Genomic DNA, 27708 nt, shown 5'->3' on the forward strand with positions numbered 1-27708 from the left:
CAATCACATCCAAGCAATCACCGAAGCGTGCCATGTAACTACCTCCTCAGCTAATATGCTTTTTTCTCCGTGATGACTAATCATGTTCTATTAAACAGCAGTAATGCTGGAAGAACTCAACTATACAAGTGTAATGAAGCCAGTATTCTCCCCGGACAGATTAGCTACAACTGATTTGACACATACCATCATAGGAGCTTCAAACCTGACAAACTCTGTGCTTGCTTCTGATTTATGCCGTCAAGCTCTTCGGGAGAAGAGAATGGAAATCCATGCGCCGCAGAGGTGAAATGTTCTGATGTGCTTCACTGTCACTTAGGGAAAGTCACCGTCTCTCCTGCCTTCTTTCCTTCTTTCTTTCCTTCCTTCCACTCCGGCTCGCCTCTCCCCGCGGTGCCGGTGCCACCCGGCACGGCCCCCAAACCCAGGGCCTGCCCGGCATGGCCCCCAAACCCAGGGCCTGCCCGCAGCCCCCGCGCTCCTCCCGGGCCCCCCGCGCTCCGCTGGCACTCGGGATGGACGCAGGGAAAAGGGAGGAGGAGGAGGAGAGGCAGCGGACTCACAGAGCGGAGCTGCGATGGCGATGGAGGAATGTGAGGCTGCGGCCGCCGCCGGGCTCAGCCAAGGCGTTCCCCTCAGATGATGGTGGGCATCCTCCCGCCGCTGTTGTTGCGGTTGTTGTTCTTCCTGGACAGGTTTGGGGTGGCCATGAGGGCGAAGCGCTCGTCGGGGCAGCCGTACTGCAGCAGCACGTCGATGCACTCCTGGCTGGAGGCCTGGCGGGCGTAGGCCAGCGCCGTGTTCCCGTGGGCGTCGCGCGCCATCACGTCCACGCCGTACTGCGGGGTGACAAGAGGGGGGAATCACAAACCACAAATGGCACCTGAGCTGTTGGGAGCTGGGGTGTGACAATTTGGGGAGGGGGTTTGGTATTGGAGGCGAGGGAGGGTGAGGGAGCAGCCTGGCAACAAGAGCACGGCAGCGCTGAGCCATGTATGGAAAAAATGTTTCTGAGGGAAGGACAAAATCGTGTGGGACAAAATCTGCCCTAGCAGACTCCAAGCTAAGAGAATCTCTCCTTCCTCCTTTCCCATGCTCTCCCTTGCTTTCCAACAAGCAGCAGAGAGGCAGAAATGTGCTTTTCTACCACCCTCTGAAAGCATGCAGTGAGGAACACCCACCCTGAGGCCATGGCGCCCTGAAGCCCTCCAGGAGCAGCTCTGGCCCATCCTGCTGAGGGACACAGCCCAGCCCTGGCAGGAGTCCTTGCCCAGATGAGGAGCTTCAGCAGCTCGATCCTGAGGCCATGGGGCCCTGAAGCCCTCCAGGAGCAGCCCTGGCCCATTCTCCTGAGGGAGGGCAACGAGTCCCTACCCATGTGAAAAATGCATATTTTGTGATTGGCTTTTCACAAGTATTAAAATGACTATTATATGTCTTGTGTTAGAAAGTGATGCTGTATTAATTCTCTTAAGTAGTGTGTTAAATATAGTTTTAGGTTATAAAAGATGTTAAAATAGAAACAATGCTATGTAGGATACTTTTTTTAAAGAAAGGACTCGCAGCAAGATAGCAGCCACAGGACATCTGAATCTTTCAGAGAAAGAGAATTTATTGCTCCATTATCAGAAGAAATGAACTTCTTCCCACCTTGCTCAGCCCTGAAGATGCTGACAAGATTCAGAGGAAGAAGCTGACACTGACCAGACAGAATCCTGTATTTGAATGGAATTTATGCACCATGTATGAAGTGTATGAATATGCAACAGGCTGTTGTTTTTAAGGGTTAATCCTCTGGTAATGTGGATCCTTTTTCGGGTTTGTGCTTGTACCCGGACATCCATAACTCTTTGGTTCTATTGTCTCGTATTGTCCTAATTCAAATTGTCCAAATTATCATTGCTCTAACTGCATTACTATTTTCACAACCATTTTATTACTATTAAACTTCTAAAATTTTAAAAAAACAAGTGATTGGCGTTTTTCATACCCATATGAGGAGCTGCGGCAGAACCACCCTGAGGCCATGGTACCATGAACCCCCCAAGGAGCAGCCCTGGCCCATTCTCCCGAGGGCCCCAGCCCTGGCAGGAGCCCTTACCCAGATGAGGAGCTGCAGCAGCACCACGTTGCCCTTGCGGCAGGCCAGGTGCAGGGCCGTGCGCCCGTCGCCGTCGCCGCAGGTCTCGTTGACCTCGTCGCGCGTGCCGTGGGCCAGCAGCAGGATCACCGTCCTCAAGTCCTCCTCGGCCGTGGCCCTCAGGAGGTGCTGGCCCAGAGAGAGCTCCAGGCACTGCAGAGGGGCGAGGAAGAGCTTCTGCTCGTACTTGGCGCGTATCCAGAGCTCTTTTTCTTCCCTAGGGGAGCCAGAGGGGACTGGTCACTCTCAGCTGGTGTCGTAGCCCACGGTCCTCAAGCAACAAGGAGGTTGTTTGCCCTTTCAAATTCATGTCAAGAAAGCCCTCACAGGAACAGTTCAGCCAAACCTTAGGAGCAGTTCACCCAAATCTCGTATTTTTAGCAGTATTTGTGTTGTCCACTTTGCTGTTCCAGTGCTCAGGATCTTCCCTTATGGATGCTGTGCCAGCATCCATGGGGTTGGAAGATCATAACAGCCAGGAGGTTTTAAAAAGCCCTGGGCCAGCAAGAGGTCGAGGCAAGAGTCCTCACTGTGGTCACAAAGACACAACAAGGTTCCAATTCAAGGCTGGAAAACACACTGCAAAAAAAATGCACCCAATTTCTGTAACCCAGACCAGAAGTAACCAAATGGGGGCTTTGTCCCCCTCCAAACTGAGTAATGCTCCCAAAGGCATAAGGATGATTCCTCTTGTTTTGCCAAAATTCAAACCAGTGCTTTGAAGCACCTTTTCCTCCTGATGTATCAAAGAACCATCAGAAGCTTTCTGGTGCTATCAGGTTACAGCAGAACAAGGACTACAAACAAGGCCCTCCACTCGCCCCCTTTCAAAAATTACCATACAATTACATGATCTGAGAGCAACAGCCCCAGACAAAAAAAGTCCCATTTAGAGGTCCCTCAGGTAATCTGCTCAGCCTGTGAAAACCACAAACATCACCTGAGCCAGGCAACTGGGTCCTGGTGACAGATTCTCTCCTCTGGAGTACAAAAGGCCAAGCTCTGTTTACGCCTTTCAGCCGTGTTTACACTGCTCCCAGTAATCTAGTGTCAGGTTAGCCCTAATCTGTTTTTAAATACTTATGTAAACATCTCCTTCCACCAGCAAATCTGGATTAGTTTTGCATCATTTCCTGGGACATGTGGAGTGACCTTGCTGTGACCTGCCTGGATGCTTCCAGGCACAGCTTCCCAAAGCAGGCACAGATTCCCTGCCCTGGCCACAGTTTGCCCCACAAACAGGGCCAGGCCTTTTCTTCAGAGCAAAAGTGCAAACAGAAAATTAGCACAGAGAGTGCTTCTTTTACCTCAAGCCTCTGAATGGCTCCTGCAAACTAAAAGACACACACAAAAAAAAAAAAGCCCCTCCACAACCCATTTGGGCAGTTGCAAATTAACCTTTGATGGCAGGATCTGATAAATGGAGTATGGCTGCAGGTATTCCAGATGGAGAGGAGGAAGAAAAGGAGTTCTGTTATCAGAATCTTTAATTCATGGTTTTTCTAATTACATTTTTTAAGGTAAAAAGCCAAACTAGAACCAGTGCCACGAAAGGGATAAACTAACACATAATTATCTACAATAAAATGGGCATTCTTGCAACAGCTTTGCTCCCAATACCCAGTTAGAATATCTTCAAGGATGTTAGCAAAGATCTCAGATGATTTTTAAACTCACACAGAGTTATTGAGACTATACACTCCGTGTTTAAAATGTGCCAGACTGGAAAATGAGGTGATTCAACCTGTGCTGTTCACCCCCAGTAACACACACCAGGGCTCTGGGAATTTTTTTTTTTTCCTATGTCCATACACCCTAAAGGCAAAATACTCCTCAGATATCTAAGTAATATATTTTTTCAGCTTAGTGAAGGGTCTGCAAATGAAACTCCCTCTCCCCCAGACCATCTTTGGAGTGAGAGAAACTTTTGACTCCTATCAGAGCACTGGTGGCTCAAGAAAAAGTCCCTTCCTATTGAGAAAAAAAGCTGTTTGACACAAATCTCCCACTTCCAATCACCATTCAGCCTAAGCTGTAACAGTGAGGCTAAACAGAGAATAACTTAGTTCAGGCAGAGGCTCTCCAAGCTTCAGGCTGGCAGGTTCACAAATCTATCAGCACCAATTTCACATTTGCTCTGCACATTTGCACAACCCTGGTGCTCCTGGAAGGATGCAAGAAAGAGAGACAGGGATGCCCCAGTCCAGCTCAGCTTTGTCCTACTGCCTCAAAAGGCTGGGGAAAGAAGAGGAACCTCTTTAGAAGCCAATGGCACAGGACGGGGAATGTGCTGCCACCTGCCTCAGCGCTGGGCACCAAATGAATTCACTCAGTAAGGTCCAGTTCCACCTCTGGAGCCACATCAAGGGTTGTGGTGGAATTATAAATCAAAATAAAGGTGTTTCAGAGGCCCCAGACGTTTGGGGCAGCACATCACTGACATCAGTATGGCGTGAGATTCAGGTCTTTTTCAGCAGTACAAACTGGGCTCAAGAAAGATTTGGATGTTAGGGATGAAAACAAAACCTTATCAGAGGTGGGAGGAAAAGCACACTGGACTACACCTCATGGACAGCCACAACACACAGGGACTGCTCTCCAATGAGCATGTCCACAGACATCCTGCCTCCATCTCTGACACAAACCCTTTCATTTGGATGGGAAGTCCTGGGGACTTTCCTGCTCCACCGCTCGCATTCATCTCAGAAACCCTGACAACAAGACACAAATACTGCAATTGTTGCTCTGATGCCCCAATTTCACTTCTGGGATCCACAGCTTGTCTTGGTTGAGGTTTCATTTCCCCCAAGGAAGGCCAGTCCAAGAGCAGAGTTGTCAGCAGTAGATCACTTAACCTCATTGCAGTTCCCTGGAGGACCACTGCTCACATCCCCTGTTAGTTAATGAGCTAAAAAATGAATTATTGGAGCGGTCAGCAATAAGCAGGAAGAGGAGGCACAGTGTTTCATTTCAGCCAGCACTGACATACCTTTAAATAAATCAACTGAAGAAGAGCACGAGGAAGTGTGAGGGAGAGCAACTCATCAGGAGAAAGACACTGAACCAGTCCCTAAAATAAAGGCTAGTAAATATTGCCCTCTCTTCCTCCCTTCATTGCAAGCCCGGCAATTCTAAAGGACCCTCTCCATACCAGGCACTTTCAGCTGTAGTTGTCAAAGCCAAACCAAGACTCTTTCAGTGAACTTTCAGCAGTGGAGTCCTTGTCTCAGGAGCAAATCAAAGCTGCTGTGCTGTAGAAACAACATCTTCATGTGCTCTGATGGTCCCAATGACACCAAACACTGGGGGAGGTCTGAGCTGCCTCTTCCTCATATGCAGCAAAACGAATATATTATGAACTCCTAGATAAACTTAGAGAAATGAGCAACAGAGCCCTAAGATCAGATGTTCTTTGAGCCTTTTCTTTCTAAAAAACCGTCTTCAAACCCTGATCTGTATCTGCTGGTGCAGACTCCAAACCTCACTGAGCTTGCCCCTCACACAAGGGACACATACAGCAGAAAATCACTGCAAAACACCCCACAGAAGCAGGAATGAGTCACCAATGTTGTCCAGCAAGTGCCACCAAGCTCTCTGCTCCTGGAGGAGCCTCCATCACTCGTGAACCCCAAGAACACACAGTGGTGTGAATTACAAAACCCCTGCTGCAGCAGCAGCACTGTACACAGGTAAAAGGTTATTAGAAACAGATGAAAATTTCAGTTCTCCGTTTATTTTGATCTAATTAGGTGCTTGCTTCTCAAGATAATGTCCAATTATTTAAATTACTCTGCCAGCCACATCACATCATTATTATGTGGAAACATAAATACTGGGCACTGGAAGGGGGGAGGGTAAGCAGGGAGCATCAGAGAAGAGGAAAAGCAGATTTGCTTCCAGCACAGCCTCACTCCAGGAGCTGCCCTGTGTTCCCCAGCTGTGGGCTTGCACTGGAGATGCTCCTTGAGGAGCCCACATCCCACACAGCCCAGCCCCATCATGTGCTGCACTGGGTTTTCCACCCTACCAATGCCATCAGAAGCCTCATCCTGCTGGTACCCACCCTCCATCCTGACTCCTCCTCGCTCCCATTCACCTCTGCCTTCACCTCCACTTGTCCCTCACAGATTTTTGGTGGAGTCACACCAGCAGGCAAACAAGAAGAGAATGTGCAGGGTGGGAAAAGAAGTGGTGCTCATGCAGCGACCCAGAACTGCCTGAGTGGGCAACAGCTCGTGGCTGGAGAGCCTGGGAACTTGCCATTGGAATTCCAATCTCCAGAGCAAGAGCAGCCTTGCTCTTCCCAAAGCATGACTAAAAGGATGACTAAAATGTCATGTCGTTATCCAGAGTTACTCACCACTTGTTAAAAAGCTGGAACAAATTCTGAAGGTTGAATTAGAAAGACAGTGGACGGCAGGTATTTACCATGGCCCAGCATTGATTTCCCACCACCAGAAATGAGAGCAGGCTCCTTACAGGCGCTTTGAAGTGAAGTTTTATCCTCCACACCTCTGACAACACTGAAAAGCTCCTGGTTTTTTTTCATCCTTTCTTCTCTCCTGCTACAGGAACTAATTCTGTAAGGGAGGAGGCCTCTCAGTGGTGTCTCCACGGTGGCTGTGCAGGTGCTGTGCCCGTGTGTTGCCATTTCTGGTTGCTCACTGAAGTACAACCCTTTAACGCCGTGGTAACCTGGCCAGCTCAGCAAGAGCTCTGCCAAATTTCCTCTCCTGTTGGCCAGCTGACAAGGTTAATGTGTCTCTTCCAAGAAAATGAAGTAAATCTAAGCCACTGCACCTCCCAAACTCCTGGAAGAGCCCCAGGATGTGTCATTAGCTTCGTGGTCCAGCACACAAGGAGCACATATCACCTAATGACCAGCTGCATGTGCGGGGCTTCCCCATTAAACATGATTCCAAAAAATGGCACTGCTTTGGACAGGACTGGCGATGCAGGCTTGGGATGGGTAAAAAGAAAACACTGAGGGTGGGGGCAGGATTGCAATGTTGGAGAAAGGTTAAATGCAATTAAAATGATGCTTTTAATTGCAACAGCAAAAGCGGGGAGGAGAAGAAGAGAGGGCGAGAAGAAAGGGGCTAGCAGCAAGGAATTTCCAAAGTGCCTTCCTGCCCCGAGCAAAGCAGGAACTGGGAGGAGAGGCATGGAAGAGGGGCTGGGAACAATGTGCTGAGAAAACACAGGGGCTTCCTCTCTCTCTGCAGGAGAAGACCCCTCTGCTGCATTGCAAAGGCAGCGCTGGGCAGCTGAGCGGCTCCGCGCCCCGCATGCCTCCCCGCCCCGCCGCGTTGCTAAGGGGGAAGGCACGAGCCCACCGGGAATATCCAGGTCCCTGGCAAACAAGAGGGCTCCAGACAGCAAACAAAGACCGATGGGTATTTATCCCTTAATTACTGAGAGCTTTGAAGAAACGAGCCCACTGTAAATCCCGCCCGCTCGGGAACGGAGCGCGATTTATGCGCGCCAGGGCAAAGAGGAAATAAATATCTCTCTGGCTCCTGATCAATATTATGAGTGTTTTGCCAACCTACAGGGTGTTTTATGAACTGTAAGGATAGAAAGGGATCATTAATAATTAAATAAAGTCTATCTATTAAGCTTATTACTTCTCACAAGTTAAACATCCCTGACGGATGAAGGGCAGCCCCATAGGAAAGCTGTGGATCAGCCAGCCCGTGTCTTGCCTTGGACTCTGGTCCAAGTGAGCAGTGTGGTAATCCAGCCTGGAAATGATTTAGTTACTGTCTGATGGGCAACTTATCTGCCTAAGGACTGTGTTCAACCCACTCTTCAGATTTCGGTCCAGGAGACAGACAATTCAGTGCTGCAAAGTCATGCCAGACTCAGGTTACTTCTACTCTCAGTCCTTTTCAACCTAACCAAATGGCACAAATCCCTGGAAGAGTTCAAGGCCAGGATCTGAGCACCCTGGGATGCTGGAAGCTGTCCCTGCCCATGGCAGGAGGTTGGAAGGAGATGATCTTGGTCCTTTCCAACCCTCACCATTCCAGGATTGTATGAAATGAGGGCGGTTTCCCACCAGCAGCACCTCGCACTGTCAGGGACTCATTTCCTGCAGCCCCCAGCTCTGGACCTTCTCCACCATTAACTCTCCTATTCAATTTTTCAGTTTTCCTTTCACAGCTGTGTGTTTCAGGGAAAAAAAAAAAAAAAGCCCTGTCCCCTGTGTGTGAGGGACAGAGATCACTCATTTGTGCAGAACTCAACGTGCTTCTCAAATTAATCACGGCTTGCCTGCCACTTACCAGGATCATCATTACTGGGATTTGGAGGAGTTCCTCCACCTTTTTCCCCTCTCTCCTGACAGCATTCCCCTACACAGGGCTCCAAACCAGCACTTGTGGGTTACCCCTCCATGGAGTAAGCAGCAGCACTCCTTGAAGCATTAATACACCCACAGGATTTATCACTGCCCAGCATTAACGACCAGCCTGGCCAAGATATCAAGGTTTACTGGCTTCAGGCCTTTCAGATAAATACTCTTCAATTGTGGGCTCTGATTTATCACAGAAAATTGCAGCCAACTTCTGTTTTCATTGCAAGACACTCCATCTAATAATTTTTAAGGTTTACTCGATAAAATATATCACACCTGAGGTTTACTTCGTGTAAAGTTAAGGAAAAACTGTGACATACAACAGCAGGGGATACTGTGGGTACTAAGATAAGGCTTATTAAGTTGAGAATAAAGATCTTAAGGGTGACAACTCTAAGCCCAGCAAGTTGTTTAAATCTTTTCTCAATAAAAATCCAGGCTTTTCCTTTGTTCTGTACCATTATGTGAAATGAAAACAGTCCCTAGAGATTTAATAAAAACCTTGAAGAAGCCACAAGTTGTCCTTTTCCTCTAACCCCAAAAGCCCCAGAATTTTTTGAAACAGCGTTGCCAGTGACATTTCAGAGGGAAAACCCTAACAATGGTAAACTCCAAGGATTTAGAGCTCACCAGAGTCCTGAGACCACAAAGACTATTAGAAGTCTGGAACACCTCTGCTATGAGGAGAGGCTGAGAGGATTGGGAATGTTTCCATTTACTGGGTAGTGAACCTCAACACTTGGGCACACCACAAATATTACCTTAAAAAAGCCAAAAGCTGCAACAGTTGCACAGAAATGCTAAAACCAAGGAGTATATTTGCTTCTTGCCTGTTTTCAGTAATAAATAAATATATATATATGCAGGGAATAGTAATTGGAAACACGTACCTAATGCATTTCATTACTCGTGTGTAACCACACTTAACCTGATGTCTTAAGTGTATAAATCAAACTGCATTGTGCCAGTACCTAAACACAGACTGGAAATTTCAATTTGCCATTTGATATACAGTCACTCAGGTCAGAAGATTCCATTAATCTCCAATTTGTTAGCACTAATTTTCTCCTACAGCAAGGCCTTGCTCAATGCAGCACTGTTTTAAGTGGAGCTCAGGAAACCATTACTTACTAAAAAAAAAAAAAAAAAAAAAGAAAAAAGAAAAAGGAAATTACCTTCTCTTTTGTATTTTTGGGGTGCCCTGATGTTGGAAGGAAATGATGAATTGATGAATCTGACTCCATGTTGTTAGAAGGCTAATTTATTATTTTATTATCTATATTATATTAAAGATTGCTGTAATAAAACTATACTAAAGAATACAGAAAGGATACAGACAGAAGGCTAAAAGATAATAATGAAAAACCCATTACTCCCTCCTCAGAGTCCAACACAGCTTGGCCATAATTGGCCAATAAGTAAAAACAACTCACAGCAGAAACCAATGAAACAACTACCTGTTGGTAAACCATGTCCAAAGCAGCAAAACACAGGAGAAGCAAATCAGATAATTCTTGTTTTCATTAATTCTTGTTTTCATTTTTCTCTGAGGCTTCTGAGCTTTCCAGAAGAAGAATCCTGGGCATAGAGATTTTTCCAGAAATTATGACGGTGACACTTCTCCAAGGCGGCGGATGGGGAATGACACACAAATACTGCAAGGCACAAATCTCAATAGTGTGTGCCAGGAGGGAGATGGAGCGAGGTGGCTGTGTGAGTGTCCCCATGGCTGAGCAGTGTGGCATGCAGCAGGGCTGTGCTCCTGCCATCACACAGCATTAGGGATACCACAACAGTGCCTGATGTGAGCGGCTCCGGAACGCAGCCCGCAGCAAACACGGCGAGGAAGAGAAATGGAGCTCCTCCTCTGCTCGGCCTGCTGGGAAGTGGAGGAGCAGCAGAACTGAGAGTGCCTTATAAATAATGAGGGAAGGGGGAAAAGAACACTTGGAGGGGTTGACTGACTTGCAGAGCAGAAAGATATGGGAATCCATAAAATCAGAGGGTTTTGGGAAAGCTATAAAAGGCAGGCCTCAGAGACAGCCAAAGTGTGATTAGAGTTAAGCAATAGCCATGAGATTCGTCAGCAGAAAAATTATGTAAAAAGTAGAAAAATAAGGACAAAAAGTAGAAATGTAAGAAAAATAGAACAACAGTCTGTGTACTAATGCTTGGCTAGAATACCTCCCTAAGCTACAGAAAAACTTTTATCTACCAAGATATTAGGAAGTTCTAAGCTTAATAATGAAGACCTGTGCATTGTATTTTAATTCTTACAAGCAGGTATTGTATTCAAAATAAGCAATATTGTTTGACTGAAGGTACCTGTGCTTACAGTGGTTGGATAGAACTACTGTCAATATGCTTTTGCTTTGTGTGATTGGTCAAAAACTTTTAAAAGAAAGTTGTAACATGCAGTTCTCTGTCTGCTGGTGGGGCTGTGAGCTGCTGGCATCTTCCCATTGGCATAACCATGTAGTGAGACTGATGCTGGAAGATAAACAGCTCAAGACGCGTTCCCCAGCAGTCCCGTCCTGCTGGTGATTTGTGCAGAGAGCCCGGCCGGCAATAGAAAGAGGTCTCAAATTAAAGTTTGCTTGAGGCTTTCATCATAGAATCAATAAGGTGGGAAAAGACCTCGAGGATCATTGAGTCCAACTGATCCAAAATGGTAAAAACATGTTGAGGGCTCTAGGAGAACCCAATCTTTACCAGAGGATCAAAAACTGATCTAATTGCAATGCCCCACGAAGACCTTCAGAAATGTTTCTTGATCCTTTGTTAACAGGAGCTCCTACAGTTTGGTTTGCAAGGAGAAACAAAAGTCCTTTCACAGGGCTTTAATGGCATCTTAATTTCAGCAGAAGCAGTAAGATGATGCTCTTTGGAGTATTTGGGGAAGAAGAACACCCTCCAACCATTACACTGAATTTATGTAAGACATAAAAGAGAAAATACAAGTAATAAACATTGTATTTGAGCACAGACTCTGAAGAAAAACACATTTGGAGCAGCAAGCAAATAAAACCAACTGCTTGCTCTGCACAAGTCAGCAGTGGGAGGCAGGCAAGCTTGGAGGGAAAGGTCCAGGGGCTGGGAAGCAGCTGGACAATCCCTGTGGGCAGCATTTCTGGGATACACATTCCAGAGATGCTGCAGGGACCTCTCCACTGTCCAACTCTTCCCAAGTGACTTGGAGCTCTCCCTCCTGCTCCCCTCACCTTCTGATGTCTCCCCATTTGCGCATCCCAAGTCCCACAGAATCCTGAAGTTTGTAAAAGACCTCCAAGATCAAGTACAGCCTTCAACCAAACACCATGGTACCCAAGGCACTTATTTCTATGTCTGCTCATTCCTTGGACACTGCCAGGGATGGTGCCTCCTCCACCTCCCTGGGCAGCCCTTCCAGTGCTTAACCACTCTGTCCGTGAAGAAATTTCCCTAACATCCAACCTGAACCATCTCACTGATGCCAAGGACTCTACAGAAATTGTTGGTGTCATCAGATCCTTCCATCAGTCTCCTTTATTAATGGCTGTTTTTATTTAGGAAAATGATGCCTTTTTTGGCAAGGCAGAGATCCCAAAGTATTCCCACTGTTCAGCAAGTGATGGGACTTCCCTCCACCTCTGTTTTAGTGGGTTGCAGGTGTTTGATGCCCTTCTCTAACCATAAATCATAATTAGCTAAAAAAAAAGACTGTTGGTAGACCTGCTCATGTTTCTGGAAAAGCCAAGTGGGCAAAGAATTTCCTTGGAATGAAAAGGGATGAAGCCTTGAGAATCCTCAGCAGTTAACACCCAGAGAAATCCATGAGGTTCCTCTGACTAAAAAACTGAAATCCCAATGATTTCTTTTTGTTTGTTTGTGTATTTCCAACAATGGGCTGTGCAACACAGGGGTCACCCAAATGTGTCCCAGAAAGATGAGACTAGAGATGGATGTGGCTTTCAGAAGACATGGAACTGCTCAGGTCCTGCTCACGCTTTTCCAATGCACCTCTGCCTATTAATCACTTGCAAAGCTTTGGGCTTTCATGATTTACAAGCCATAAGGTGGATGTTTGACAGTGGGAAACCCACAGAAATCCTGACAGCAAAGAAAATCCGCACCGGGGACACCTGCCAAAAGTAACAGCAAGTTCCACTTGGAGAGCAACTCAGAGAGAGCTGTGCAGGGTTCTAAAGGCTGAATTAAAGCCAGAATTGAGGAATTAAAGCCTCTTGCCCAAGTATTCCTTGTGCCTAAGTGCTCTCTCTCTCCCAGCTACCTCACTGCAAATCCCTCTTCAGGCCACATTTGGAAATTATTTAAAAAAAAGATAAAATATCCCTAATCTGTTACCAATTAGAAGAAACATGTGAATATTATTTTCTAATTTGTGACTCAATCTTAAAAGTGAACTCACTGAAATAATTACACTGGCTCCTGAATATTCCTATTGTGCTCCTGAAAAAAAAAATAAATCCAAAAACGAACAGTGGGCATATCCTCTATTGCCCCAGATGCCCTGGGGCTGAATGTATCAATAAGAACCATCAAAGCCCTGGACATGGACTGCTAAAAACCTGTAATTTCTGCTCCCAGCCCAGGGGCTGCCAAACAGACTCATTTCCTCCTTATGGTCTTTGTGCACCTTGGGCTTGTGGCGCGTCGGGACGAGCCAAGGAGGCCCAAGCTGAGTGGCCAACACAAGGTGTCCAAGCTGTCCACTGCACAAGTGACCCCTTCCAGCTGCAGGAGCTCTGAGCCAGGATTTATGGGAGAACAGCAATGGAGATTTCTTTGTAAAACCCAGACACAGCACGACTTGAGTGAGTAACTCCTGAAAATTGGTAATTTCCTGGTGGTTAGCAGGAGAAGGCCCACCAATGGGGAAGCAGAGGCTGCTAATAAATTTATAGTGCGTTATATGCCAATTAGACCCCCTCAGCCCTTCAAGAGGCAGCACCACCAATCAGGTTATCATTCCACAAATGTACTCTTTAGGGCTGAGCTCATCACAAATCAATCCTGCATTTCAAGTGCAATTTTCATTAGCGTTACCCGGGACCGCACTGGTGAAACAATGCAGGCAGGTATTCTCCTTCTCCCCTCAGAGCACCCTTCCCTGATGCCTTGTGCTCAGCTATTTTGCTCCTCCTGGTGCACAGCCACGTCTCAACTTCAAATGGTAAATAATCACTTTGAAGAGCACATTAATCCTGCGCCACAGCAGATTTATTACACGCGTCACACGCGGGAGTTTCGCCGTCACTCGCAAGCCAGCCGTGAACCCCGTGCTTAAATTACACCCTTGTACCTGACCATGCACCATGCAAGGCTCTGTCAATACCAGCAATCAGCAGCTCCCTCAGCTTCCCACCCTGTGACATCCACAAGTGTCATTTGGGAATTCAGAGAGAGGAAAAATACACCAATAAATACTCTGTAAGGTTTAGCATCTGCTTTAAACCTCTGGCCACAGCTTGAATCACAGCTTCTCCTCTGTGCAAGCAACACTGCACTTTGGATGCTCTTCTTTGCTTCATTTTTGCTGAACAAAGCCAGAAACAGCCTTTAGTTTTAGCTTTGTAACCTATGGCAGCACGGAAGTGCCTCCTGCTCAGGAACACAGGGCAGCCTGAGTCGCCAGGAATGCATTTTCCTTTTATTTTGCTTCTCAAGCTGGGTACAGACCTTGAAGAAGCACATGCAGGAACCTATCAGAGAATATCCTGAGTTGGAAGGGACCCACAAGGACCATCAAGTCACCCCAGCAATCCCACCCTGTGCATCCCTGAGTGTGATATCCAAATGTTCCTTGAGCTCCTGCAGGCTTGGGGCTGTGACCAACCCAACCTGACCCAAGCCTAGGTGGGGTTACAGATGTAACATCCATGTTGGGTGGACTTTTAGAACAAGGATCTCCTAATGCAAGAACTCCCAAAGCAACCTTCACAAAATTTACTTCCTAAACCTCCCCTGCCCCCAGTCATTCTAAATTTTTATGGAGTCTCTCCACAAAAAAAACCTCAACCTAGGAAGAGCAGTGCCTGATGCCCCAAGCCTTGGGCTGTCACCTGCATCTTATTTCTACTTAACCTCTTAAATAACATTGGAATTCACTTTGTCCCCTGATGGGCTCTGTAATGAGAACCTCCTGTCAATCAGGGCTCCATTAGCCGGGACAGACTCCCACTTCCTGAAACAATTTATTGCATTCCCAGCAGCGAACGGGCCTGGCTCCTTTTGAGCCCTTTGGGTTGTTTTGGGGAGCTATTCATCGGGAGCGGGTGTCCCTTGCGTCCCTGCTGAGCGGGGCATTGTTCCCCCCATTGTGGCTCCTGGAAACGGCTTCCTGAGCTGACCCACCTCTCCTTGTCCTGCCCAGGCCCAGGGTTTGCCAAAAACTTCCTTGGGCTGCTCAGTTCAGTGGCCCAACACAAAACCCACCAGCTGTTTCCAGCCACTGGGGCAGGGGGAGAAGCCAATCCTGCTGTTAACCCCTTCCCAACAAAAGCCCGGGGACCTGGAGCCTGTAGCTCCCTCTTCCTTAAAGAGCAGGATCTGCTCGCATTTAGCATGAAACTAAAGGCAATTTTGTTTTCCTCTTCCTCTCTCTTGGTTACAAACTCAAATTGCAGCTCAAAGGAAAAAAAATCTTACTAATAGAGGCTAAAACCACTTTGGCTGGAACATTATCTTGAGAGGAGAATTTCCATTTCCCTAAGTGTGTGCAGTCCTTACGAGGTTCATTTGCAATGAGTCTATCTGTTTTGATGAGATAATAAAATGCATTTTATTTAAAAATATCTCCATTTCCACAACCCCCCCCAAAGGAATTTAAATGGTCAGTTAATCTTTCTGCCTCAGAGTAGAAGCAGAGTAAATAAAAGAGGGCTCAAGATTATATAAACCAAGATTTTTTTCCTATTCTAACACTGGTCTCAAAGACTAAAATACAGATGTACCTGGGCATTGGCTGTGTGCCTTTTTAGTATAAATCAGTTTAACTTTTAGCCTGGGAAAGGGAAAAAAAATGGAAACAAGATGATAGTTATCTCCAGCCTTCTGTGATTCTCGAGTCAATAGTAAATGGGGGGGACTCGTTAGTGCCATAGTGATCCAATCAGGATGAAATTATGCAGTCATGTAAGAAATAATATCTATTAGGCTAATTTAATCAACGAATACTTTACAGATGAATTAGAATGCAGAATCCAATTATTTCAAACATTTGGACTGTCAGCCGCTGTGTTTTTGAAGCGGTGCAGGGGGGGAAAGGGAAGGCTTGAGAATCCTTTCAAGGCCAGGCTGGCTGGGCTGTGTTTGTGGCAGGAGGGCTGAAAACAGCAGAGGAGCTGACAACCACAATCAGCACCTTCCCTGGCTCCTGGGGCACCTTCCTCTGAGATACTGGCAGGGACAGCTCCATCTGCTCTTTGCACTGGGTCTCCAGTCTTGGTGATTCCCCTGGCCAGCCACCCTTTAGAAGGAAGGTTCACCCTCTAATTCAAGGGTGTTTTCTTACTGGGAAGGGAAGATGTGCCCCTGGTTGGTGCACAACACCCTGGTGCTGCCCATGGATTACACATGGCATTTATTCCCTGGGAAAACCAAGGTGCTGCTTTGTGGCACCATGCAGAGAAATGGGACAGACATAACTACTGCCAGAAGGGGAAACTGGTTTAAAACACCACTTGACTCAAAAAGGGGTCATATTTTTAAATAAAATGCATTTTTCAATCTCATCAAAACAGACAGACTCATTGCAAATGAACCTCGTGAGGACTTGATCTGCTCTTTGCACTGGCTCACAGTGACTATCTCCAGTCCTGGTGATTCCCCTGGCCAGCCACCCTTTAAAAGAAAGGTTAACACTTTAATTCAAGGGTGTTTTGTTACTGGGAAGGGAAGATGTGCCCCTGGTTGGGGCCCAGCTCCATGGATGCCACGTGGCATTTATTCCCTGTGAAAGCCAAGGTGCTGCTTTGTGGCACCGTGCAAAGAGAAATGGGACAGACACATCTACTGCCAGAAGGGGAAACTGGTTTAAAACACCACTTGACTCAAAAAGGAGGGGACAAAACTGGGGGCTGTGAATACACAAACCATGATCCAGCCTGCTGGTGCTCTGTCAAACCACGACAGGACCATGAAGCTTGCCATAAAACCATCACTGCTCCACCAAGGAGCCTCAGGGATTGGCTGCTTGCTCTAGAATAAAGGCACACCCTACCCTCTCTGTAGAGAATTTCCCCCCCCCCAATCCACTGGAACTGCTGTTTCATAAAGAAACAAGAGCAGCCACCCTCTGCATTTTGAGTATCAGAATGGCTTGGGCTGGAAGGGACCCTCAAGACCATCTCATTCCAACCCCTCTGCCATGGGCAGGGACACCTCCCACCATCCCAGGCTGCTCAGAGCCTGTGGAACAGCTCACACACACAGAGATGGTCTGATGGTCCCATTTACCATCAGAGCAGGTATTTCAAGAGCTGCAGATGGCAAAGGTGCATGTTTTAGTATCAAGCCTACAGCACAAAGTGACATTTTCTCCCCTTCTCTCATTATTAATAGAAGTTGCTTGTACAGAGAAAAACAAGGCTACAAGAAAGCGATGGATACTTTAACCGTGTGGAATATGTTTTACAAAGAACTGAAAGAACTTCACTGAAAAAACCCATTTCATTCTCTGGGCTCCAGCATTTCTTTTGACTATTTGAGAGATATCATGAGGAGCAGAGCAACCCTGGTGCCTGCTGCAGAGTGTGGATGCACCATTGCTCCGTGAGCTCTGTGTGCCATTCCCAACGTACCTGGGGTCCAAACATTTTTCTGCCCTGTCATCTGGAGCAGTAAATGGACTCTCTTGCTTATTTAAACATTTAATGCTCTTCTGATGCCCAAATTATGCCTGTTTCCCATGATGGATTAGCACAGGATACAGCAGTGACAATTTTCTGCAATCTGTGGAATATCAAATTTTGATTACTTTAGGAAGAAAAAGTAAAGTTATAAGCAAACTGATTGATAAGGAGCAGAGGAATACTTCATGTGGTGGCTCGTTGGGAGCCTTGATGAATGCCTGGCAGGACTGTGATGAGTCCCCACAGAAGACATGCAATAACTCTGAGGAGATTTAAGGTATTTATTGCTCAAATAAAACAAAACCAAGTGACACGAGTAGGTGAAGCAGCACCGGGTGATTACAATCTGCTGATCAAGACCAAGTGCAATTCCAATTTTTTTTGCAGAGCTAAAAAACCAAACTAATTCTCCAGCTTGCCTACAGAACACTGATGGTTATTTTGGGAATTTTGGATGCTGGCTTTCTTCAGTGAGCAATGGGGTTGTTCCAGTGCCAGGTCTTTGTGGAGGATTATCATCCAGTTAATGCTGGCAGCTGTTCTACTTCTGTGTGTCAAATTATTTAGCAGTATCTTCTTAAGATAAAGTGATAATAGATATATTTTTATCTATCTATCTATCTATCTATCTATCTATCTATCTATCTATCTATCTATCTATCTATCTATCTATCTATCCATCCATCCATCCATCCATCCATCCATCCATCCATCCATCCCATAAAGCTGCAATACATATGAAATATATAAGGTGTGACTTGGTGATCATGGAGGTTCTTCCCAACCTTAACAATTCTATGATTTTCTGTCTCTACATGCACACACATTCCCTGGGCCCCATTCCCTTTCCAGCTGTGAGACTGAGGAGTTCCCAAAGGAACGTCCCTAACACAGTGCTCCTCAGCAAGGTGTAGAGAGAGCTCCTCTGAAGGAAGAACTGCTCTCTCCTCAATCACAAATCTCTCTTCCAGGGCTTCCCCAGCAATGTTATTGTCAACAATTCCCCAGTGCTGGCAGAGGCAGATGTGACCCTTTCACTCTGGAACTCTGCCGAGCTGTGTCTCTGTGAGAATCCCTAAAGCTCTCCCTGAGTGTGAAGGGGCTTTGTACTAAAAGCATCTTCCCCAAAACAGTTCAGACTGAGGGAACCTTCTGAGAGAGACAAGGGAGGGAAAAACCCACCAGAGGAGAGCAGGATGCATTTGAATGGAGGGTTGGACCAGCAGCACCTTCTCCTTCAGAGAGGGGAGCTCACCTGAGCCCACAGGGCTGTTCTGCTATTTGAAAAGGCACTTGCAGTTAAGCACTGAAGAGAACAGATTTTTTTATTTTCAGTTTGCTATTTCTGGGCGGGGTTGATGGATGTTTTGGACAGAAGAGGCTGAAAGGAGGCTTTGTAAACCAGCATGATTAAAACAGTTGTCTTGAGCTGAGTTTGTCTATTGTGAAAAGAAGTGGGGGAGACTCCAGCCAATCCGTCAGCAATGCACTGCTGGCAGACACAGGCACTGATCAGACACGACAGCTTTGCAACAAGTCTGAAACCCAAGTGCAGTAAAACCTCCCAGCCTGCCTGTATCTGTGTTTGCTACAAGCATCCTGAAGATTTTCAGCTTTTCCAACTCCAGGAGCCAGCATGGGAACACCAGTGGCTTTGGTGGCACTCCAAGGAGGACAAGGAAGATCCTGGTGGTAAAACAAAGGGTGCTGAAAGCTCCCAGTGTGAAACATGGTGGATTTGGAGGATTGTTGGATGTGTTATTTAGGAACCTGGCAGTGCTGGGTCAAGGGCTGCACTCCATGATCTTGGAGGGCTTTCCCAACTTTAGCCATTCCATGAATCCATGATATTTTAGATGCAAAGCACAACCCAAAGGCAGGGTGTGTATTCCCAGCTATCCAAACAGAACAAACACCAAAGATCTGCTGCCTTTCCTGAAAAATGCTTGGACTTTGCAGAGCTATCCCATATCCCAAATCACTTGCCCTCTGTTGATCATGCTTAGGATGAGACTCCTAAGCTGTATCAACCCATTTTGTTTCCTGTAAAATATTCTTCTATCCTGAAGGAAAAGGAATTAATGATTATTCTGAGATCTAAACAATGTGACAGACTTTGTTGGGTATTTTGCACAGCTTTTATAATGGGGAAAAAAATATTGCTATTGCTGATGTGACCTGGCAATTAAAATATCTTCCATCTGACAAACACCAGCAGTCAGAAGGAGCTCTGTAGAATTCCTGAGCATTTGTTTTTTAGCTCCTGGATGAGACCAGAATGAGAACTGCTGGGTGAGCCCCTAAATTACATCTTGGTGGGCATCTGATCCCAGTCCCTGCAATGCTGATGTTTGCTTATACTCTGTCTTTTGGGAGCGGCTTCTGAGGGATCCAACAAGCTGGCAGCCCCCTCCAATCCTGCCTGGATGCCTGGAAAAAAAGCTGCAGCTCCCTCAGAGCTGAAGTGGGCAGCAGCCCCTTCACAGGAACTGGTCTGTGAGCTACCACCACATGTCTAATTAATGACCCTGCCGGTCGCAGCTGGAAGAGCTGAGCTGGGGGTGATTAATTAAATTAGCTGGCAGAGGAAATTACAGTGGAAAAGCCAAAGTTTGATTGCTCCATAATTAACCACAGTGCAAATAATATCTGCATCTATAACTTCCAGCCATGAGATCAGAAGCCAATTGAATTTGGCACTGATTGAAGCTGTAAATATCCTGTGGTGAAAAATGATGGGTTTGTTCTGAAGGGAAAACTTACAGAAATGGACATCCAGCAATGCAGGAGGGGAGCAGGGCACAGGGAGGAAAGAGCCCTGGAATGAGATCCTGAGCTCAGCTGATTTCTGCAGTGCTGAGAGGACTCAAGGTGAAACAGGAGGAAATATTTTAAAATGGGAATGCTGTGAGATTCCTTAGCAGAGCTTTGGTGAATGCAGAAAGCAAAAAAGGCACTGAGATCATCCCATCCCCTGCCCTGCCCCACAGCCTGTGGTGGGAATCACTGCTTTCCTTGGGAAAAGACTGCACAGCTGAAAAAATACCCAGTCCAAACCAAAATACCTCCTCCCTGCTCCTGCACCCTCCATCCCCCACTCCTGCTCTTAGGAGCACTTTGTTGAACTACAAGATCCCATTTTTCCAGGGAGATCACCTCCAAATGCCTGCCAACCCCTCCATCCCCCTCTAAATCATTAACATTTCATTAACTCCCTTAAGCATCTCCTGCTACTCACTGAATTCTTATCATTCTTATAATATATTCTTATCATTCTTCTCCAAAATTCTCTATTTTGCCAAGTTATGTACCCACCTCAATGCTGCATCGTGTTGGACTGCTGGGAGTCTCATTCCTGTTCCACTGCAGCTGAGTTCTGGCTTAAAGAAAGCTCACATTTTTAAACTGTGGCCTGAAATGCAACCCCTCAAATCCCAAAATGAACCAAGATTTATTTCCATGCTTCTCAAACTGCTGTCCAATGTACTCTTGCACAAAAACTACATGATCCAGGAAATATTGAATTTTCATTTTTTTAAAGCAGTGAAACCAATTTTCCTGAGTGTTAAGTGCACTATATTCACATACAAAATAGTATTTCATATTTTGTGTATTTTATTTATATTTTTTCATTAGATATAAAAATATTATATTATATTTATATTTCTACATTATCTTGAATTTATCAAGGATATTATCCATATGCTTGATAAATCCTTGATAAATATGAAATATATGCCCGACCATATGATATTTACCTGATGATTATGTTTCTCCAAAGGGAATCCCCTTTGTGTGGACCAGAGTCTTCTCCTGAAACAAATTTGTGCCTTCTCCTGCCCCAGACCTGAACACTCCTGTGGGTATTGGCACCTACTTGGCCATCAAACCCTCCTCACCAGGGCACACCAGTACAAAAAAATTTATAATTCCACAAAAAAAACAACAGCCCAGTATTTAATTGTGAACACACAAGTCCTGCTCTGCTTTGCCATTTCTTTCTGAAAATGCGGGGAATCACCAAACCAGCTCATTTTTATGTAATTCATCACTCCTGGCTGACAACACAATTTTTGGGGTGCCCTGAGAGCCTTCCCTGTAAGCTGGGCTGGTTCCTGCATGTCCCATTATTGGTGTGGCTGTAAAAAATGCAAACCAAACCTCTGCCCCCAGGATGCCAAATGCACTTTGCCCTCACAAAACACCACATTTGATGGTGGAGGCTATTTTCCTTCTACTTCTGAGGCATCCCATTCTCCCCTGCCTCTCGTTCCACATCTTAACACACACACATTGGTGTCAAATGAGCTGTGTGACTCCACAAAAATGCAAATGTGGCAACAAAGACCAGCTAAAAATCAGCTTTGGACATGTATGAAGGCCAGGAGTCCCAAAACTCCGTCAGAAAAGCCATCCTCATATCTCATTTTACTTGGAGCATTCCCACCATGCATCCTGCACATCCCTAAGCCTTGTCTGCTCCTCACACCTCCCAAACACCCCTTGTAAAACACACCATGACTTAAAAAAAAACCCATTTAAAATGTTAGTGACTGATTTTTAACAAAAAAACCTCTGCATTTCAAAGGGTCCTGCAGCTGCTGAGTTTATCCAACCTCCAAAGGAATTTTGTGTGATGGTGTCCACAGCTGGAAGCAGAGCTGGGAGCACCAACACCAACTCAAACTGGAGTTCCACCACTCAAAATTGCAATTGCAGCAGCATTTCAAATAATATTTACTTTAAACACTATTTTAAATAATAATATAATTTTAAAGAATAATTTAACTTTGACCACAAGTCCAAACAAGTAATGCTGATTATTTTCTGTGGTTGATTCTTTATTTTTCACCTTTTTGCCTGAATGCAACAGGTGAACCCAAGCAAACTCAGGAATCCATTTAGGACTGGTGTGAGCTGTGAGAGGACAAGTGGCCTAAGCAGATCTGGTCTGGAAAGGCTCAGCCAGGAGCACACACACGTCACCAGCAAAGGATTAAAGCTGCAAATTTTGGCTTCTTGAGATGAACAAATGAAAAAGTCAACTTCTGAATATCATCTTTTCATAAGAGAGCCTTCAGTTTCAGCACACAGTGACACAATCCTGCTCTTTCCACTTGCAGAGGAGCCTCAGAAGCACTCCTGGGCTTGTGATTTAATTCAGCTTCCCAAGCCTGGCTGCTGCTGCACAGACCAGTGAAAATAAAATCAAAACATCCATTTGGAAATTGTGACCCGGATGAAACCAGACAAATGTAAATCTTTCGGAGGAAAAGCCAAGTTAGCAGGAAGATTTCTAGGCCATGACATAATCATCTGTGCAGCATGAAGGCTTTTTGAAGCTGGGCCCATGCACACCTTTGAGATGCACCAATTACCAGGACACGGCTTCTCCTCCCTCGCTCCCCAAATTCTCACACAAAAACTGCCTCAGCCACAGGACTTTGCTCTGTCTGCACAATCTGCTTAATAGGCACAGGCAGGGATTTCATCTCCCTCTAATTCCTCACCTGTGCTCCCCTCAGCACTTTCATTACTCCAGAGCTGCTCTGGTTTCTTCTGGTCACTCATTTCTGCTGGGGCTTTGCTGCTGCCCCCCACTCCAGCACCCACACATGGAAAAATGCAGCTGGAAGAGCACGATCCCAGATGAACAGAGAATATTTGAGAGCTGTGGGGAACCTGCATTTGGGCTGCTGTGTATATCAAGTTTCAGTCCAGTCAAAAGCCAGCACCATCTTTTCACTGCTGCCCTTTTCATTTAGTTATCTTACTGAAGTCTTATCTCCCCAGTCCCTTGCCATAGGCTACCAGCTTCCTGCAGAGCCAGAAACAAAGCTCAGTCTTAAACAAAGGGGGGAAAAAAGGGAAAAAAGCACAAAAGAAAGTTGGTCACAGTTACTGTTAGGGAGCCCTGCGGGTTCTGTAGGCAGGACCAAAGCGAGGGGATGCTGCTGCCTCTGTACCTCGTGTCACCGGCCAGCAAAGCCACCAGGAGCACACACAGGCACTGCCTGCCTTCAAAGCATCCCACCACTGCCTTCAGCCACGCTCTGCTGGCCCAGGAGCTGGAAGAGATCCATCCAAATGGCTGGAAGAGGCAGAAAGCACAGGGGGAACACAGCCACCATCACCGGTGACAGCCGCCGAGAGTTCGTGTCACAGCCCCCCTGTGCCATCCCACCCATGGAAAACAGGATCCTGGGGAGCACCTCCCACCCTCCCTCTCCTCAGATTTACCCACAACCAGCTCATGTATCTCTTTAGCAGCAGAAAACACAGAAAGAGCAGAAGGAATTTACACAGCAAAGCTTCCCCAGCACAAACCAGGACTGAACTGGCTTCAGCTCAGAAAGGAATTTGAATTCTGTTTGGTTCAACTGTGCACAGAGGCAGATGGGAGCTCAGGGCAGGAGGAATGAAAGGAACAGGTTAAGCCTCAACCACACAGAAAAGCTGCAAATAAAAAGAAAATATTTTGCATAAGATTTCTTTCTAACAGAATGGGTATTTTCCAATCTCCTGCGTGTTTCCCTAAATACTTGACTCACAGCACATCCCAAAAAACTCACAGGTGAGCCTTTGCATCTGACCTGGGCACCCCATAATAGCTGATGCTTGGCATTGGGCATTTTTTAAATCAATGGCTCTATTATTATTACTACATGTTTTTTATTAACATGTTTTAAAACTTAATGGCTCTATTATTATATGTTTTTATTAACATGTTTTTTAACTCAATGGCTTTGCTATTATTACTTGTTTTTTATTAACGTGTTTTTAAATTATTACATGTTTTTTATTATTAAATGTTTTACTATTATTACAAGTTTCAGCCTTACAAACAGCTGAATTTCCAGAACAAACAAGTGTCCAGTGATTTTCCTTTAAGAAGTAACTGATGAAAAAAAACCTTTGCCCAATGCTTCAGACAGCAAACTTCATTTTCCAGTTGCTTTTAGCTTGCCATATTTAAGATGAAACTCCCCATATGTGTTCCTCAGGTACTGTGGAGTAGCAGATATGTGCATCCACACATGTGCTGTGCAATTTAATTCCAGTGTCAATGATGCCAAGGAATTTTCTGAGGAAAAACTAACCCACAGTGGTTTCCATCTGATTCCTTTTCAGTGACCTTGGCCATAGCCTGATCTAAGCCATGTTTCCCCTCAAGTTATAAATGCACCATCCATTTTTCCCCATCCGAAATTAAAATTTTGTTCTAATTAGCCTCTTTCATTCCTCTATTGTAGTTCCACACTGGCCTGAGCCGTTTCTAATAAACACAGTGATGTGGTTTTCTCTCTGTTAGTGAGCTCTGAGTTGATCTTTTCAAGTGGCTTTTTGGCCAAGCTGATGTCAAGTCCACTGAAAACACATTGGTCTTCAAACCTCTCTAGTCTGGTAGGTGTTTGGGAGAGAACTAACACAAAAAGAGAAATAATCAGTCTGAATCTAAACAGAAAATTAATCTCAAAGCCAAGATCCTACACAGTTTTGAGACCTTCAGGACAGGCACTCACCCACCCACCAGATGGGTTCTTATTCCAGCAAACAAAAAACCAAACCAAAAACCAAAGCAAAAACTATTTTCTATTGCTGATTATATCAACTTACAGACACTCTTTTCCCCAGAAAATCCCCCTTGTTTGAGTCCTGAACTCAAATCCTAGATTTCTCCAAGTTTAACAGCTCATTAGCTTCTTTTTTCTGGGGAATTCCAGCTTAACTTGGTATTTTTAAGCACGGCAGGCAAATCCACAAAGAATGAGAATCCAAATTTGTCAAGGATTTCACCAGAACAAAGGAACCTGGAGCTGAGTGTTGCTCCAAGCCCTGTCCAGGCTGGTCTTGGACACTCCCAGGGACTCAGTGAAGTGGTACTGGTGCTATTTAGACTGAAAAGAAGAACAGCACTGTGGCTCTTTCACAAATGCTTTCCTAACCTGCAGAAGGAGACGGCAGCACTTCTTTTTCGGGTTTCTCTTTCCCCACCACCACCAAGGAGGAAAATAACAATGGTAATAATTATTGCAAACCAGGCTCCTGTTTACCCAGAGGCTGAGCTTTTATCAGAGGCAGCCTTGCACACAGGAAAGGTGCAGCTGAGCCAGGGAGCATTTCATCTAAAGCACTCATTAACTTGGACAAGCAGGGTCGAGGGTGTTGTGGTTGTTTTGTTTTGATTTTTAATCATCCAGGCATCTCCCAGGCTGCCGTACAGGCATCGGTGTTGCACCGGATCAGCTCCTGGGTGACAAGGGCTGCCAAGCAGCTGCAAGGACAATAAAACACAGTATTACTACTACTGCTACCACCTTTCATCTTTGGAGTATTGTATCTGAACTTCCAAGGCCTCCAAAGGGCTGAAGTCTGAGCAGCAGCCACCCAAGCTGATGTTCACTCACCTCACTCAGCTCTTCCTGTCAGAGGCATTTCCTGCAAGCTACTGCTGAGTGACAATTTCATTTTTTTTGCTTCAATTTCATTGCAAACCAGCCCAATGTGGAAGCACACGAAGGGCTCACTCCTCCAGCTGTATCCCAGAGTTTCCTGGCAGCACTGAATCAGTCTCTTTATTTATGTCTGCGTTTGAGGACGCGATGCCGCCGCAACCAATAATTTATCCATTTTCCTCATTATCCCCGTGAAATATCTGCTGTCCAAAACACAGCTAATAGAACTGCAGCTCGCTGAGTGCTGCTCAGTGGAGTTCAGCCACCAGGAGTGAGTTTTCACTGATCCCCAGGTCCAAGCTGGAAACCTTAAGCCAAACCTTAAGGCAAACTTTAAGCCCAAGCTGCAGTCCCGGAGCAGCTGTTGGGCCGGCAGCAGCCCAGCTGTCTAAACTTTATTGGCAGCAAATGTCATCCTTGCACACAGGAGCTGCCTGCCTGGCAGAGCCAAAGGCACATCTTGGGCTATCACATCCCATCACGTTCCCCTCCAGACGAGATGTGAAAACCGGAATGGGAAACGTCAACAGAGTCCGGAGCGGGGCACGGCCGCTGACAAGCACAGCACGCCGTGACAGAGATGGGCTTGGAGTTGCAATTAGTGGCACTGTCATTTTCGGGCCCTCCTGCCAATTAATTAAGCCTGTCAAATGGAAAAACAGCGGCATTCACATGATAATTTATATCGGGAGAGACTGGCCCGGCTTTGCCGCTGCCGCCGCCAACAAAATCCCCTCCGAGCGCTTCAGGAAAAAAAAAAAAAAAAAAAAAAAAAAAAAAAATATATATATAAAGAAGTGGAAAGGAGAGGGGGGGGGGATAGAAAGAAAGAAAGTTAAACTGTCCTTGTTATAATTGTTAACTCTGATCGCTCAAGTAGAAGACGGGCTGATTAAAACTCCAAACGAGCCCCCAGCTCGCTTAAATCTCCGAGTCCGGAATGATAGAATCAGAGGAGTTTATTCATACCATTAAGCCCCAGAGAACTTAATTGAAAGAAGAGCATAGCCTGGACCTTGACAAGCGGGAGGTCACAGTAATTGCTGCCGGACATATTTAACATTAAGATAATCAGGCCATTAATTACCCTTTGGATCATTAAATCAGCCAGTTGCAAAATGAAATTTCTGCCTCTATTACTCACTTGAGAGACCACAGGGGTGGCTTTTAATTTATCAGTGAGCTTGAGATACAAAGGACCAGGCTTGGGGAGGAAGGAAAAGGGGGAGAAAGGAGGGGGTTTGCTTCAGCAGAGGCAGGAATATCAATCCGCCATGCTTGGTGATCGTGGCAAATTAACTAGGTAAGATAACCTCAGCTTCTAAAGGCAGAAGCTGGGGGTATGTAAATAGATGAGGGCAGACAGGGAGATCAGAGCCTGCACACCACTTAGCAGGATAATAAAGGAAATCATCCTTGATTATCAGTGCTAATTTGGACACTGCCGGTAGCTTGTTATGCGTGTTCTGAGTAGCATTTAATTAATTCAATTGCTTGTTAATGAGGGAAGTGACATGTGGGGAGCAGATGCCACCCAACTGCAGATGGGTTCTGGTCAGCCCTTCACAATAAAATCTTTTTTTTTCCTTTCCTTCTTCTTTCTTTTTTTTTTTTTTTTTTTTTTTTTTTTTTTTTTTAATTTATTTTAAAAAATCCCCTTCCCCCAGCCCTGGAACTGGAAAGGTGTCAGGCGTGGAGGAGCACTGAAAAGGCACAAAACACTGACCTCATCAGGCCAAGATCTGCCACGGAGCCAGAGCTGATAATCAGGGCTGGAGAGGTACCTGTGCTCCCCCAGAGGCCCCGTCCATTCCCTGTGCCAGGAATCAGGAGCAGCAGCAGCACAAACTGCTGGCCAAAAGGAGCAGAGGCTGAGCAGGACGGGAACACAGCAGCCCTACA

The 27708-nt window shown here is 45.9% G+C and overlaps 1 protein-coding gene across 2 annotated transcripts in view; it reads right to left on the bottom strand.

Annotated features, from left to right (window-relative positions):
* Positions 1-567: 567 nt before the first annotated feature.
* AGAP1 (ArfGAP with GTPase domain, ankyrin repeat and PH domain 1) overlaps positions 568-27708 on the bottom strand; it is a 321583-nt gene continuing 294442 nt past the window's right edge. For both annotated transcript variants that reach the window (XM_058809286.1, XM_058809285.1), the window contains 2 exons: positions 2102-2357; positions 568-839 (listed from right to left, as the gene is read on the bottom strand). In XM_058809286.1, the coding sequence (XP_058665269.1) occupies positions 636-839; positions 2102-2357 (460 nt within the window). In that variant the 3' untranslated portion in view covers positions 568-635. The remainder of the gene's footprint in view (positions 840-2101; positions 2358-27708) is intronic.

Source organism: Ammospiza caudacuta, chromosome 8, assembly GCF_027887145.1.
Source record: "Ammospiza caudacuta isolate bAmmCau1 chromosome 8, bAmmCau1.pri, whole genome shotgun sequence".
In the NCBI taxonomy this organism is placed as follows: Eukaryota; Metazoa; Chordata; class Aves; order Passeriformes; family Passerellidae; genus Ammospiza; species Ammospiza caudacuta.